This window comes from Gobius niger, assembly GCF_951799975.1.
Source record: "Gobius niger genome assembly, chromosome: 24".
NCBI classification, from domain to species: domain Eukaryota; kingdom Metazoa; phylum Chordata; class Actinopteri; order Gobiiformes; family Gobiidae; genus Gobius; species Gobius niger.
Genome location: NC_136875.1, coordinates 15,413,031 through 15,429,278, shown reverse-complemented (window position 1 = coordinate 15,429,278; position 16,248 = coordinate 15,413,031). Strand labels below are relative to the sequence as shown.

The 16,248-nt window shown below is 42.9% G+C and overlaps 1 protein-coding gene across 3 annotated transcripts in view; it reads right to left on the bottom strand.

Annotated features, from left to right (window-relative positions):
* The window catches only part of LOC306982392 (transcription factor COE3), a gene marked incomplete at its 5' end in the record, with an annotated part of 186,245 nt that extends 172,659 nt beyond the window's left edge, over positions 1-13,586 (bottom strand). For all 3 annotated transcript variants that reach the window (XM_079582318.1, XM_079582320.1, XM_079582319.1), the window contains one exon: positions 13,453-13,586. In XM_079582318.1, coding sequence (XP_079438444.1) covers positions 13,453-13,586 — 134 coding nt within the window. The remainder of the gene's footprint in view (positions 1-13,452) is intronic.
* Positions 13,587-16,248: the final 2,662 nt, after the last annotated feature.

Below are 16,248 nucleotides of genomic sequence, written 5' to 3'. Positions count from 1 at the left end.
GTGTTGCAGACTAAGCAGACCGAGGCCCTCAGAGCCGTCTGTGCGTTTCCCATGATCCTCTGGGGGGGCTTTGTCGGGGCTTTGTCGGGGCTGCCGCGTGTGCGTTAGCGCCGAGCGACGACGAGTCTGTTCGTTTTCACACAAACCGAAGTGTCGACGTCTCCGAGCGTCATTTAGAGCCGGAAAAACCAGCTCCAGGATCCGTGTGATCCGTGAGCGGAGGGTTTGGGGAAAACACACAGCGGCTGGAGCTTCAGGTGGAGCTCACTGACAGGAGGCTCGTGCAGAGGGATCCAAGCTTCAACCCCTTAACTCCCACCTGAACTGAGAACATTTACTGCAGTTTGGCTTTAGCCCAGTCCAAAAGCTTCTGGGAAAAAGCAACAAAACTGAGACGAAAACAATGATGGAAATGTGACAAAAAAATGACGAAAAATGTGACAAAAAAATTTAAAAAAAATGAAAAAAAATGTGGCAAAGAAATGGCAAAAATACATAAAAATTGAAGAAAAAATGTACAAAAAATGACGAAAATGTGACGAAAAATTACCCAAAAAATGAAAAAAATGTGACAAATAAATGGCAAAAATATATAAAAAATTGAAGAAAAATTTTACAAAAAATGAAAAAAATGTGACGAAAAATGACCAAAAAAATGACCAAAATATGACAAAAAATTACCAAAAATGTGACAAAAAATTACCAAAAATGACAAAGAAATGGCAAAAAATTGATACAAAATTGAAGAAAAAATTTACAAAAAATGACAAAAAAATGACAAAAATATGACAAAAATGTGACAAAAAATTGACAAAAAAACGACACAAATTTGATAAAAAACGACAAAAATTTGATAAAAAATTGACGAAAAAGTTACAAAAATGATGGAATAAAATGTGATGACGTGAGGAAAAAGCTCCTCTCGGTTCAGGCGGGAGTTAAGAGGTTAAAATAAGCTGTTTATTAGTGTTTGATGAAATTCAAACTTCAAAATATAGTTCAATCTAAGCGTCTGTAGGAGCGACTGAAGTGGGGATCTCGGCGCATCAGTGTGAGGGTCCTTCTGCTTCAGCCTCACACTGACCCTCTCAGACTTGGATGAAACTTTGTTCTCCAGTTCCTCCGCGTGTGTCAAGTGATTTGCTTTTACTCCCAATCGTAGCAATTTACAAAACAGGGGGTTGGAACCACCTTTTAGCTCGCGGGTGCTTTTTATGTTTGTGAGCACTTTTAAAGAGCTCTAACTGTGTCATATCTATTAAACATGGTTCCAGGAACAATCATCAGAAACGTTCTACATCAGGGGAGGCAAGTTTTCTTGGTGAGGGGCCGAGTTTCTTTATTGTAAATAGACCGAGGTTTACTAGCCCAAAGTAACTTAAATGAGATAAATGACTTAAAATGGCTTGAATTAAAGTTCTTCCATGTTGAATTTGACTCGGTTTGAATTAATCCAAGACACAAATGCTAAAGCGCCAACGGAACAAGAATAAAACCCACTTAAAACCAGACAAATATTTGCTTTTCACTTAAAATGACACAAAATGATCTGAATTAAGAGAATAACCACGACTAGAGGTTTTATCTCATCTCAGACCAGACCAAATCTACTCAAACCTTAGATTTTATCTGTTCATTCAAGTAGATTTATGCCATTTCTTCCTTAAAATGATTATTCTTTTTCCAGTGCACTTCTTTCAAATGCCAGTGTTGTAATAATAATATATGAGTGGGTGCATTGACAGTATTTCTACCTTTCTTTCTCCCATTTAACTCCAATAATGTTAAAAGTTCTCTCTGATTTGGGTAATCATGTTTCTCAAACTCATCTTGAGGGCCAGAGGTGCTGTGCTGGAGGGCCGGATTTGGCCCCCGGGCCTGACGTTGCCCACCCCTGTTCTAGATCGTACAGTTCTGGATCTATAGGCTGCTCAAAACAGCATTTTTTGAATTTCAGATTTTTTTTCCACAAAGTGTCAGGAGCTCTACAGAAGTGCTTTAACTGATCATCTTCATATTGTAGACTTTACTTTATTATTATTAATTATTTACTTTATTTGGATCTGACCTCACTGCAGTAGAAGCAGGAGGTGGATCTGATAAAAGCTCTTTGCGTTATAGCTTCACAAAGATGGTCCTACTCAGGAAAGATTAAAAATGTCCCTGGAGTCTCTGCAGGATTTGACCACGTGGTCCCGACTGAGACTCTTCATGTTTGTACAATCCAGCACATTCATGATTGTTCCTGGACATGATGTTCAGAGACACGGCCGAATCTCAGGCCTCTCTTTAAAAGTGCAGACACAGAACACACCCAGGAAGGAAGGCTGGTTACACTCCCTGCTTTAAAGAGGGGGTGTTCTGCTTTTTTCAGCCCCATAGCACCAGTCTATATCTCACTACAATGATGACAAACCTTCTGTTGGTCTGTAAATGCAGTAAATTAGAATAACTGCCTTGTATAAAATGTCTCTCTCAAAATGGCTGTAGTGAATGTCTTGAAATCGGCCTCTGTCTCTTTAAGAACCTCTGAGCCTTTAGACACGCCCCCTCCACACGCTGTCTGTGGCATCAGTGGGGAGGGGGTTCTGCTGAGGAGCAGTGGTTGGTTACTCGGCTGGTGACCAAAGCTCGGAGGCGTCTCCAGGAGGTGGGGGCGTTCCTAGGAGGACTCAGGCAAACCTATCCCTAAAATGGCCGCCATCAGAGTTTTTACAGATTACTCAGAAATACGTGAATGTGCCAAGGCAACACTTCAGCCATGTTTTTAATGAGGGAGGGACAGAATAACATGATGGAAAGCTGGAAAAAGTCAATTTTGCATAATACCCCCCCTTTAAATAATAATAGTAATAATTGGGAATTATGGCAAATCACTCTGCATGTGCTCATGACACATGTGGAGGGTCACCTTCTGCAGTAAAAACATCTGTGAGAAACACTGTGAATAATGAAACATTTTCAGCTTTTGACGTGATTTAAACGTGTTTATTTTGTGTGTGTGTTTTCTGTGTGTGAAGAAACAAAGACAAATCTGTGACTTTTTCAGTAAATAAAAGTGAAGGTGTCGATGAAAGTTTATCGTGTGTTGATGTTTCGGCCTGAACGTCTCTGACTTTACTCCTTTAGAAACAGCTGAAGGAAAAACAAACAAACAAACAAACAAATAAACAAACTAAGACACGGGTCTTTGGGGAAACTAACCGACAAATGAAGCCTGGGCTTTTGTGAACTTTAGGATGAACTCAGAGACGTCTCAACAGCAGCACAAAGACCAAAGATGTTGTTCGCATTTGGCCTCTCCCTGTGTGTTCCTGTAGCTCCAAACAGGGTGAGGTTAGAAGTGACCACGTTCAGCCCAGACCAGGCTGTCACGGTTATTGTGACCAAAATGATCACGGTTTTCAGTTTTATCGCGGTGTTTTATTTAATGTGAGTTAATATGTTCAGAAGCTTTGATCGTCCGGCACAAACTGGAATAGTTTCAAAACAGTTTAACAGTGATTATTATATTTACAAAACAAATATATAATAAATGATCAATGAATGTGAATAAAACAAAATATATTATACTCGGTAATAAGAGAATTGATAATCCAACAACACTAAAAATCACCAAATGGAAGTTGAGGGTGTGTCATGTTTGGGAGCACGTGTTGATGAAAGTGCAGGTAAATTATGTGGAATCAAAAGTATCAAAAATAACTGGCATATTGTGTCAAATCAAAGCAGTTGTAAATAAAAAATCTCTCCATTTATTATACACTGCTCTCATTCTTCCAGACCTAAATGATGGTGTGGTTCTCTGGGGGAATAATTATAAAAGTACAATCCAACACATTTTTATCCTACAGAAAAAAGCGGTCAGAATCGTCAGCTGTGCAGATTATTTTGCCCCAACAAATCCTTTGTTCATTAAATCAAAAATACTAAAACTACACGACTTGGTTGATCTTGTCACAGTTATTGTCATGTATAATGTTCATAACCATAAACTTCCTGAATGTTTAAAGAAAGGTTTAAACCCAGAGACACTGGCTATAATCTCAGAGGAACTCAGATCTATCAGAAAAGTGCATTTAGCCAGATGTGTCTCAGTCAGAGGAGGAAACGTCTGGAATATTCTGAATGACACCTTCAAAAACTCAACATCCTTAAACGCTTTCAAATAAATGTTCAAATCTAATGTCATTATTAGTTATAACTCACATATAAACTCTCCTGTGTGCACTATATTCTGTCTTTACATTACATAATTAATTGATGTGTGAATTCATTTTGTAACTAATTGATACAGAAACATTTTGTCCTCGTGTTGCAGACGGTCAAACTGCTGTATCGAAGTTGTATGAAGCTGTAATAAGGTTTGTCTTTAGAAAAGTGTTTCACTTCAGCCAAAACCCTTTTCAGTCGTTGTTTCTGTGTTTTCATGTTTTGTAGTTAATCGTGTCTGTGTGAAGATACTGAAATAAACTAAACTAAACTAAACTAAACTAATACAGACAAAGCCTTTTCAAAAGTACAACTTTTCACATCAAAGTAAAGGAACTATAACGATGTGTTGTTGATGTTTCGTGGTTATTACATGTGCTATTTATAACGTCAGAAATGAAGAAGAAGAATATTTTTGAACGAGATAAACTGTATCAGGAACATTGTCCTCAGTTTGTTTCCTTCCAGTGAGCTTTGGCTTTGCAGATTTGGGAAATGCCTCAGACACTGATCATTGTGATAATGAGTGATTAATAGTGATTCCAGCTTCCAGAAAGTTTAGTTTTGTTTGTAGCTCCAGAGGCGGCAGCTCCAGCTTCAGCAGAGGAGACAGCGCCTCATGAGGCTCACTCTGCCTAAACCGCGGCCGCCGTAATCCACTGCGGTGACATGTTTTTTCAAAAACAAGACGGTAATTATTATTGTCAACATTTTTACCGGGGTTTATGCTACACCGGGAACCGTGACGTCCCAGACCAGACAGGTACACATGAACTCGTCTACGCTCAGGTAAGAACAGAAACACCGGCCTGTGAACTTTAACTTATAAACTTTCATCTTGAAACAAACAGAAACCCCTGATCTGACCCATGTTTCATTATTCACCTGATGATTCACCGTTTTTATGCATAAAACAAAATGATTTTTTCCCTCATATTTCTGTCATTCATCGACAGAAGTTTCTCTACGTTTAACTTTATTCCCTGTGAAACTGTCCCGCCCCCAGTGTGTGTCTCGTCTTAAAGTCTTTTCCTCCGCGTGTTTCACCTCTGAACCTCCACCAGTTTGGCTTTACCCAAATCTAAAAGATTACGGGGAAAAAAAGCATCAAAAAAGCAACAAAAAAGTGACAATAAACGGAGAAAAAAGCAACAGAGAAGCAACGCGAGGAAACAGATCCGATTAAATGACGTCTGTGGGTCTTAGCTTTCAAATAGCCTTAAGTCACACACTTCAAAAAGTATTTAACTAGATCAGTATAAACATCTCAGTTTGAGCACAATAATCCAAATTTTAGTTGTTTTGACTAGTTAAGAAGTTGTTGGGCATTTGTCCTGGATTATCTCACTTGTTCTGAGATGTTTCTGACTCGTTTCGATACATTTCGTCCTTATTTCAGGTCATTTTCTTTGCCAATGGGGAAAGAAAATTGGTCTTATCTTATTGGCGATTTTACTTTCTTATTTCAAGCGAGATTTACCCTAGAACTGGTCTGAAATGTCCTCGAACAAGCAAAGGAAACTCGGTCCGATCAGGAAAAGTGTCTAAATGAGTGAAAACCGCTCAAAACAAGATACATTTCCTCAATTCAAGTCATTTAAGCCAATGCTTGATATTTACTTTTTGTAGTGCAGCTTCACAAAGATGGAGCAGAAGAGGAGCAGAAGAGGAGCAGAAGAGGAGATGAAGAGTCAGCTTGTTTTGACTAAAAAACACCTGTATGACAAACAGCCTTTGTAGAAAACACTGCACTACAAACAGTGAATATCAAGCATTGGCTTAAATGACTTGAATTGAGGAAATGTTTCTTGTTTTGAGCGGTTTTCACTCATTTAGACACTTTTCCTGATCGGACCGAGTTTCCTTTGCTTGTTTGAGGACATTTCAGACCAGTTCTCGGGTAAATCTCGCTTGAAATAAGAAAGTAAAATTGCCAATGAGATGAGACCAATTTTCTTTCCCCATTGGCAAAGAAAATGACCTGAAATAAGGACGAAATGTATCGAAACGAGTCAGAAACATCTCAGAACAAGTGAAATAATCTGTGACAAATGCCCAACAACTTCTTAACCAGTCAAAACAACTAACATTAGGATTATTATGCTCAAATTGAGATGTTTATACTGATCTAGTTAAATATTTTTTGCAGTGTGATAATATACGTAATAACTGAGGGCGACGTTTCTCGGGACAAAGAAGCGTTTTTGCGCGCGGAGGCGGGAAATGCAGATTAGAGACAAAGGGAATAATTGTGCAACATTGTGATTAAACATAATAAACTGTTTCTACATTTGTAAAGTTTTAAAAAACGTGTCTGAAACGCGCGCTTCGTGAAGGAACGTCCGCGAAGGATTTGGAGACTTTTACGCGCGGAGTCTCTGAGCAACAGGTGCGGGAAAAACCAAACCCTTTATTGATCTCACGGTGGAGAAACTCACGCTGATAAATACGTAAAAACAGACACAATGATGTGACGTCATAACGAGGCGAGTTTGGACAGTTTATTCATTGTTTTCAAATCGGAAAAGCTCGTTCTTGTTTCGGCGCGCGACAGAATGATCCAGACTTTTACGCGCGGAGTCTCTGAGCAACAGGTGCGGAAACAGATCATCCTTTATTGATCTCACACTGGAGAAACACGTGATAAATACGTAAAAACAGACACAATGATGTGACGTCATAACGAGGCGAGTTTGGACAGTTTATTCTTTTTTTCTAATCGGAAAAGCTCGTTCTTGTTTCGGCGCGCGACAGATCCAGACTTTTACGCCTCGTGTCTTTAAGTGACCACCGGAAACAGGAAACGTGGGACAGAAATGAGAAACTAAACTCATGAACAGGAGCATCGGAGTGTGAGATCTGCTGTGTGTTTGCAGCCCGCGCGCGCTCGTGGAGACCGCTCGTGATTTTTGTTCCTTATGTTTGAGGTTAAAAAGTGCCTGAATTAAACCCGAGGCTGAACTACGGGGGGGTCACGTCATTGTTAAAGCGTCTCTCCCTTTAATCCACTTAAACACACCGAGTTTAAACTTAAAGCTGCTCTTTAGTGTTCGGAAAACCACACACACCGCCGCGTCCCTCCAGAAAGTCCGACAGTTGAATAAACTACATTATGTTTACGATAGAATTCATGACTTTTTGTGGATTCTGGTCCTCGTGCGATGAAGCTGGAACAGGCTCGGCTTTGGAGACATCATAAGAATAAACTGTGATTCTTCCTCTGGACTAAACGCAGCTCAAAACAGCAGAAAAACAAACGCGTCCCAGCTCATAAAGCGTTTTTGTCGCTTTAATGTCACGTTTTTGACGCATTTTTGACGCTCTTTTTATGAAGCTTATAGATTTGGGTAATGCCTGGACACCTGGAGAGTAACTGGAGGAAATGAATGTTCTATATAAATAAAGTGAATTGGATTGATTGAGAAAATGTGCGAATTTTCTCCAGTTTGGCTTTACCTAAATCTAAAAGCTTCTTGAGGAAAACGCGACAAGGAGCGGCAGAAACGCGAGGAGAAAAGTGATGAAAACGTGACAGTAAAGAGTTGGTGAAAACGCGCTCGGTTCAGGCGGGGGTTAAGTGGTTAAACCGGGACTTTACGGGACAGTTCCCAGTTACGCACGCGCTACGTTTTGGGGATGAGGAGACAACGTCACAAACCTCGAAGGAGAAACAGGGGCGAGACTTTCCCCCCCGGGATTTGACCTGATCACGAGACTGAAAGCGCATCGTCTCCTGTTCGGCTTTACCCAAATCTAAAGCTTCTTGCCTGGAGAGTTTACAGACAAGGCAAAGTAACGTCACTTCTTCGTGTGTTTTTGTCGCTCGTTTGCTGCGTAATTGTTGCTTCTCCGGCACGTTTTTGACGCTCTTTTCTTGCTTTTTTAAAAACGTTTTTCTCTTTTTCTTGCTTTTTTTTCTGTCACGTTTTTTACGTTTATTTATTTTACTGCACTGGAGACAATGAAGAGTCCAGATAAAGGATGAAAAAGCGACGGAAAAGTGACGGCGACGCGGCAATAGCGTCCAGGTTTTTACGCGTCCACGTTCTGCTCTTAATAATCACCGCCTGGACCGGTTTGAGGAGCTTTAGGATTTGGGTAAAACCGAACTGATTTGAACACACATGTCCCTTTCCTTACAAAGAGCTAAAGAAAACACCTGCTCAGGATGACGAACGATCCTCCACAGTTCATTAAAGGGAAAGTTCCAAAGTAAATCTATTCATTGATCTTTAATGTCGGGAATTAAGGAAAAACACACAAAGTATCTGCTGCAAAGTGTTTTTCAGCATCGATTCTATAAATGTGTTTCGGATTCAAACACTGTGACCTGTTTTAATCTGTGTGTGTGTGTGAGTTTGGGTTCATCGTCTCGTGCGTAAAACGTCATTAACCAAACAACAAACAGGTTCGATTCGAAGACGGAAAAACAGACTCCAGGTTTTTACGCGTAAAACTTCGGTCCACGTCCTGCTCTGAATCACCGGCCTGGACCGGTTTGAGGAGCTTTAGGATTTGGGTAAAGCCGAGCTGATTTGAAGACACATGTCCTTTTCCTTACAAAGAGCTAAAGCAAACACCTGATCATGTCCTGCTTTATTCTTCTACTTTAGAAAATGACGAACGATCCTCCGCAGTTCATTAAAGGGAAAGTTCCAAAGTAAATCTATTCATTGATCTTTAATGTCGGGAATTAAGGAAAAACACACAAAGTATCTGCTGCAAAGTGTTTTTCAGCATCGATTCTATAATGTGTTTCGGATTCAAACACTGTGACCTGTTTTAATCCGTGTGTGTGAGTTTTGGTTCATCGTCTCGTGCGTAAAACGTCATTAACCAAACAACAAGACGCAAAATCAGACTCCAGGTTTTTACGCGCAAAACTTCGGTCCACGTCCTGCTCTTAATCATCGACCTGGACCGGTTTGAGGAGCTTTAGGATTTGGGTAAAGCCGAACAGATTTGAACAAACATGTCCTTTTCCTTACAAAGAGCTGAAGCAAACACCTGATCATGTCCTACTTTATTCTTCTACTTTAGAAAATGACGAACGATCCGCCACAGTTCATTAAAGGGAAAGTTCCAAAGTAAAACTATTCATTGATCTTTAATGTCGGGAATTAAGGAAAAACACACAAAGCATCTGCTGCAAAGTGTTTTTCAGCATCGATTCTATAAATGTGTTTCGGATTAAAACACTGTGACCTGTTTTAATCCGTGTGTGTGAGTTTGGGTTCATCGTCTCGTGCGTAAAACGTCATTAACCAAACAACAAGACCCAAAATCAGACTCCAGGTTTTTACGCGCAAAACTTCGGTCCACGTCCTGCTCTTAATCACCGGCCTGGACCGGTTTGAGGAGCTTTAGGATTTGGGTAAAGCCAAACAGATTTGAAGACACGTGTCCCTTTCCTTACAAAGAGCTGAAGCAAACACCTGCTCAGATCATGTCCTGCTTTATTCTTCTACTTTAGAAAATGACGAACGATCCTCCGGAGTTCATTAAAGGGAATGTTCCAAAGTAAAACTATTCATTGATCTTTAATGTCAGGAATGAATGAAAAACACACAAAGTATCTGCTGCAAAGTGTTTAAAGACATTTTCAGTATCGATTCTATACAGGATTCAAACACGGTGTGACCTGTTTTAATCCGTGTGTGTGAGTTTGGGTTCATCCGCGTCGTTTCTCCCGCGTTATTCCCTCGTAACCCCCGTTAGTGAAGACATCACTGAGGCGGGACGTGGTCCACAAAAGCACTGAAGGAAAACAAGACTCTGGAATCCTGTGCGTCCCGTGCGTAAAACGTCATTAACCAAATAACAAACAGGTTCGATCCGAAGACGCAAAATCAGACTTTTCCTCCGGGTTTTTACGCGCGGTCCACGTCCCGCTCTTAATCACCGCCTGATCCAGTTTGGCTTTACCCAAATCTAAAAGCTTCTAGGAAAACACAGTGTCAAAAAGCGACGACAATAAGCAATGAAGAAGAAACAGAAACAGACCAGGATTTAACATTAACTTGAAAACTATAGGAGTATGAGCGCGTGCGTAAAAAGATTAAAATACACTCATACAAAGACAACAATTTGACAAAAGTTATGATCACTTTTGTGGGTCTTAGCTTTCAAATGAGGCCGTTGAGAAGATAGATAGATTTGGTTTAGAAAATGCGCTCGGTTAAAGAGGTTAAATGATCCTTTTTGTGCTTTATTGAACGAGAACAATTGCCATAAGATCAGAGACACATTAGTTTAGTTAGTTTAGTTGTGGGTGGGTTAAAGCAGAGACACATTAGTTTAGTTAGTTTAGTTGTGGGTGGGTTAAAGCAGAGACACATTAGTTTAGTTAGTTTAGTTGTGGGTGGGTTAAAGCAGAAACACATTAGTTTAGTTGTAGGTGAGTTAAAGCAGAGACACGTTAGTTTAGTTAGTTTAGTTGTGGGTGAGTTAAAGCAGAGACACATTACTTGGATCAGAGACGCATCAGCGGCGCCGCGCGCTTAACGAGACGCGTCAAAGCGCTTTGCATAATAACGTCGCTCCTTTGATAAAACATAACGCTTCGGATCAGCCGCTTTGATGCGTCAGTGTCGGGGGTTTGCGGCGTGAAATCAAACGCAAACCGGCCACTTTAGCAGCGCGCAGGGGGAACTTAGGAGTCTAGTTTGTGAGAAGGGAGTGTAGTGGAGGTTTGGTTCTTTTTTTTTCTTCTTCCCCGGGAGCGGAGGCGGCTTTAGACGCGCGGTGCGGCGGACGCGTTTGGAATGAAGAAACTCCGCCGCGTCGAAGCTTCACCCGTGGCCAAAAAACTCTCACACACCGCACCTGTTTGTGTGTGTGTGTGTGTGTGTTTGTGTGAGTGTGTGTCAGCGGGAGGATGGAGCGTTTACGCGCGGGGAAAGATGGCACCAAGAACCACGGCGTTACATTGTGCGTAAAGTGCTGTCTGTTCCTATTACAGCGCAGGAGTTCTTTTGAGGAGGATTGGAGAGTGTGTGTGATGTGTGTGTGATGCGTGTGTGGAGGCAGATTTGTGAATAACAACCAGAGACATTCCTGATTAATTGCTGGAATATCAGGCGAGGGTGAGAGCGGGGTTTTGCCTGACGTGAAACCTCCCGAAACGTCACCGCTTTTCTTTAAGAATTCATCCAGAGGAATTCACCAGGTCCTGCGTTTTTCCTCCTCGAAAGGCGCGTCTACGGCTGCGGACTTGATCTACAAAATGGTGGCAATTATCAATCCGCAAAGACGCCTTTAATTCAGGTCAAATTCCTCCTAAAACAGCAGGATCTTATTCTAAAACCTCCTTCTTTTTCCAGTCCTCTCCGTCATGTTTAAAGCTCCTGGACGTGTTTGAAATCAGGCTCCAAATCTTGACTCTCAGAGCGCGTTCAAAAAACCCCTGAAAACGTCAACAGTTCGGTGACGGAGACCCCCGTCTTTATCCGCAGGTGCCCCCCCGGTTTAACGCGCGTAACAAGCGGAGACACTGCCCCCGTTTTGTTGCTTAATTGTCGGGCATAAATCTTTCACGGCGCGGCTGGAGAAGCGCCAGAACCTCCGCCGTGTTTTATGCTAATTCACGGATGCGGGTTTTTCTTGTTTCCAAAAAAAAAAAAAAAAAGAAAGAAAAAAGAAGAAGAAGAAGCAAAAGCCAAACCGCGCTGCGCTTTTTCTTCCCTTTTTTTTTTTTTTGTGGGTTACGCTCTTGCCCCGAGGAAATGATTTAATCACGAGCCGAAACCAAAGGAGGGAATTTGAATGCGCGATGAGCTCGAATAATTACAGGAGAAAATCGTGGCTTTGTTTAATCACGCGCTTGTAATGATGTGTTAACTGCAAATGTTTGGTTTGAACGGTTTATTTAAGAGAGAATCGTGTCTGTTTTTAGTGCTCATGTTTAGAACCAGAAGAAGTCTCCAAAAGCGACGTTTGGAGAGCGGTGCGTAAAAAGGCGCAGTCGCCGTCAGTCAATTTAAATGAAGTCGGAGTGAAAGCTGGATTTGTGACACCTAAAATGGGTGGGAAAAAAAGAGAGAAATGTTTGGATAAAACCTAAAGATCACAGGGAAAGAGAAAAAGGGTGAAAATCGTTTGTCACAATTACATTTTTTGGATGAAGTAAGAAGAAAACGCCTGGTTCCACAAAAGAACGTCTCAATTTGTCTCCAAAATCCTGATTCCTGAGTCTTTGCGTCGCGGGGGGAAAATCTAAAAATGATTATGGATAAAGTTCGATTTCAGCCCTGGGTTTATCGATGTGAACAGGTGCCTCCCCGGAGTTCACTTAAAACGTTTCAATTAGGAATCCGGGATGCGCGTTTGGAGCTTTTACGCACGGGCGGTCCGAAAGCCTCTGTCCCGGTTCAGCTGCGGATGAAACCGAGGAGGCTCAGACCTGGTTCAGCTCCAGGATTAACTGTGGAGCAAGATCATGGATGAGGTTTCAGTTTTGTCACGCTGCAAATCAGACGGAAACGCGCCGGTGTCGCCGTGCGTAAAAGCGCGTTCCTTAATAAACGCGCGTGTTCCGGGTTGAATTTGACTTTGTTTCTTTCTCGCGTTGCTTCGTTGAGCTTTGATAGAATTTAGCGTAATGTGTGATCACGCTTTGAACTCCGAGATCGTGTGAAAATGTGGGGAGAAGTGTCGCAAACGCGTCGCCTCTCAGAGAAAAGGTCAAAAGGTTCTCCGCGAAGTTGTTGAATAGAGTCTTTGGTGAGGGGAAAACGCGCTCCTGTGTTCCCCGTTAAGTTCAGGGATGGGTTTGTTGCGGCTCAAACACATCTGGGCATAAAAAGCGTAAAAACTAAGAATTAACTTTGCGCAGAGCTCCGTAAACTCCCGCTTTCCCTCATTGAGCTGGATCTTTTTGCGGCGCTTTATCACAATCCTGGTTTAGATTTTAAAAACGTCCACTCCCTAAATGCTAAATCACGTCCACTGCTTTTGCACATGTGAGTGTAAATCCAGAGCCTCGGCCTGGTTCGATCCGCGGGGACGTCCGAAAACGCGCTGCTTAATTGCTTCAAACGAGAATGTCATTAAATACAACCTTTTACGCACGACGGCGCAAACGACTCCACGGTCCCGGTTTAGTCACATTAAGCTTTGGGTCGAGTCCTCCCGCGCGTGGACCTAACCCCCCAGTGTGTGTGTGTGTGTGTGTGTGTGTGTGCACGTGCCCCCCCTCCTCACCCTCCCTCCCCCCTCCCCCCGCCCCGTCAGGACTCTCACCTCTGCGCCGCGGTGTTGGCGTCCAGGATCCCGGCGCCCTGCATCCAGCCGCGCACGGGGGTCATGCCCGTGGGCAGCGGCTCCTCCTTCATGGTCAGGGCCCCCCGCGGGATTCCGTCCTGGATGGAGAACATCGCAGAACCAGAAAGGAACCAAAAAGAAGCAAAAGTCGAGGAGGGGAGGAGGGAAGAAGAAGAAGAAAATCCTCCGCGGCGGATCGGCTTCTCTCTCGGTGTCTCGCGCTGCTTCACACCAGGTGTTACCGCATCGTCTTCACCAAAACACGCCTTTAAATCACAGACGTCGCCTTTAATTATAATCTGCGGCTTGATTCGCGTTTGGTTTGTTTAAAACGACCGCGCGTAAAAGTCACTCTTTCGTGATAATGACAAAAAAAAGTCCCGTCGGCTTCACTGAAGGGCAGAAAGTCCCGCGCGTGTTTCAAATTCAAACACTTGTTTCTGTCACGCGCCAGAGTCTGATGTTTTTCTCTGCTTTGGTTTGATTATTTGGGGGAAAATGCGCGTTAAAAACGAAAAAACGGGTCTCGCCGCAGCAGCTTCTTCTTCTTCTTGGGCGTAAAAGGCTCCAGGGATCAGGTCCAAAGTCGTGCCAAATCCCCTCGAAGCGTGAGGCGCGCGGACCACCTCGGATTAGCGCGTGCAGGTCCCAAAGTCCCGGGTCCTCGGTCTCGTTCTGCGCTCCCAGCGGGGCTCGCGCGCAGGGGCTCTTGTTCCTTTTTTTTTTCTCCTTGGCTCCTCAAAAAAAAAACGCGCCCCTTCCCCAAAAAAATGACAAGGCGCAGGCGGGACGCGGGGCGGGGGTGAGGGTGAGGGATGGAGCGGTGAGAGCGCGAGAGCTGCGGCCGCCTTCGGAGCGCCTCAGAGCGGGGAGCAGTCCGGGATCACAGCGGCGTTTGGAGCTTCGCGGCGGCGGCGGCGGAGAAATGAAAAGTGGGGGGATAAAAAACAAGCTTCAAAAGGGAGTAAAATGGAGAGATTAGACGGAGGAGGAGGAGGGCAGGGCAGCGCGCGGTGCTCCAGTCCCCCCCCCCCTCTCCTCCCCTCCTCCCCCCCCCCCCGCTCTCCCCTCCCTCCAGCGTCCCGGCGGAGAGCCTCTTCTCCCGGCCACAGGGCGAGGGGAATCCCCGGGGGAGACTCCGCGGAGGGGGAGGCGGGGGAGAGGGCGTGCACCAAATAAGGGCATCGCGTACGTCACCGTGGCGACGCCCACTCCGCGCTGATTGGACGGTTTGGAGGGGGTGCGTCAGAGGAGACGCCAAATATGGTTTTCCCGCGTGGTTTTGGAGAAACGGCGGAGAAAGAGAGGGTTTGAGGAGAGAGATCCCGCTGGAGACTTCAGAGGAGACGCACGTGCTCAGAGTAAAGCTGTTACTCGAGTACTGGGAGTAACGGAGGCGGGTTTATGTTCAATGACGCCGGAAATGATGTGAAACAAAACAGAAAAAGTAGCACGAGAGGAACAAAAGAAGCTTTTAGGGAGAATATGGGTAAAGTGGGACAATGGGTAAAGCGGGACACTTAACTTTAATCATGATTATTTTTTAATGTGTCATATTTTATCACTAAAAATACAAACACACATTAATTAGAATGTGCAGGAAAAGAAAATAATGGTTCTGTGGATATAAGTTCACTTCATATGTGGTGGCAAACCGTAAGTAGTGAAAAAGCGGAGGTTTGTCAGGCAGATTTATGATCTTAAGGTTATAACGTTTTAAAACTAACAGATGCAGATTTTTGTTGATAAATGATGTAAGGGAATCCATCTGCAAACAAAACATCTCAAAATCACATGTTTATTCTTTATACTTTTATTTTTATAAGAGATTTTATCACTGTCCCACTTTACCAATGTGCTATTGGTAAAGTGGGACAGGTTATTTTTGTGGACAATCCTGGGTATTTGGCGTTTCTTTTATTTACACATTGTGAGGAAGCTGCCACGAGGGGTTGGAATGGGCAGGCAGACTTAACAAAGTTAGAGTTCTCACCATTTATTGCTCACGCAAACAGAACTTCTGACACACAGATACAAAATGGCCCCCTAGTGACTACAGCAGTCAGCTTTTATACCTCCCCTAATGGGAAAGGACCTCCCACCGGTAGGTACCATTCCTAGTTTCCCCCCTTCCACATGGTTCAGCCTGAAGTTTTTAAAATGGCCGACACAGACCACGCCCCTTCCTTTCTCACCAGGTGGTACAGGTAAATGTTTGAGTAAATGAATAAACAAAGTTGTAAATGGATAATTATTAACTTAAACATGAATCTGAGGTTATTGTTGGCTGGTGGATGTTGCAAACGAAACAAAAAAACAAAAAATAACAAACACACACAATGGGACAAACCCACTTTGTCACACACATCTTCAAATTAGATCAATTTAACTCTATATTTCTTGTTTTGATCAAGTTTTCTGATGATCACATTTCTGACTTAAGTTTTAGTTCTTGTTCACTATGAACTCTCGATCGCCGTTTAGCAACATTTCAACATTAACTTGTTCATTGAGGTTTCTAACTTCAATTCAATTGTAGATTTGTTTAGATATCGGCTATACATATATATTTATACATTTCTTTTCAAATCTTTAAAACATGTTTGTTCCCGTATACTTCACAAATCACAGGCCTGAGTTCACAGATTAACATGTGTTTTTTTGGGCGTGTCCTTCAGATTATTCCTCACTCATTTATAAACAAAAGTAAATCTGATGAAGGCACTTTACTGTATTATTCTTCCATTGTTCTGTCACTCGTTTTCAGTTCATCCC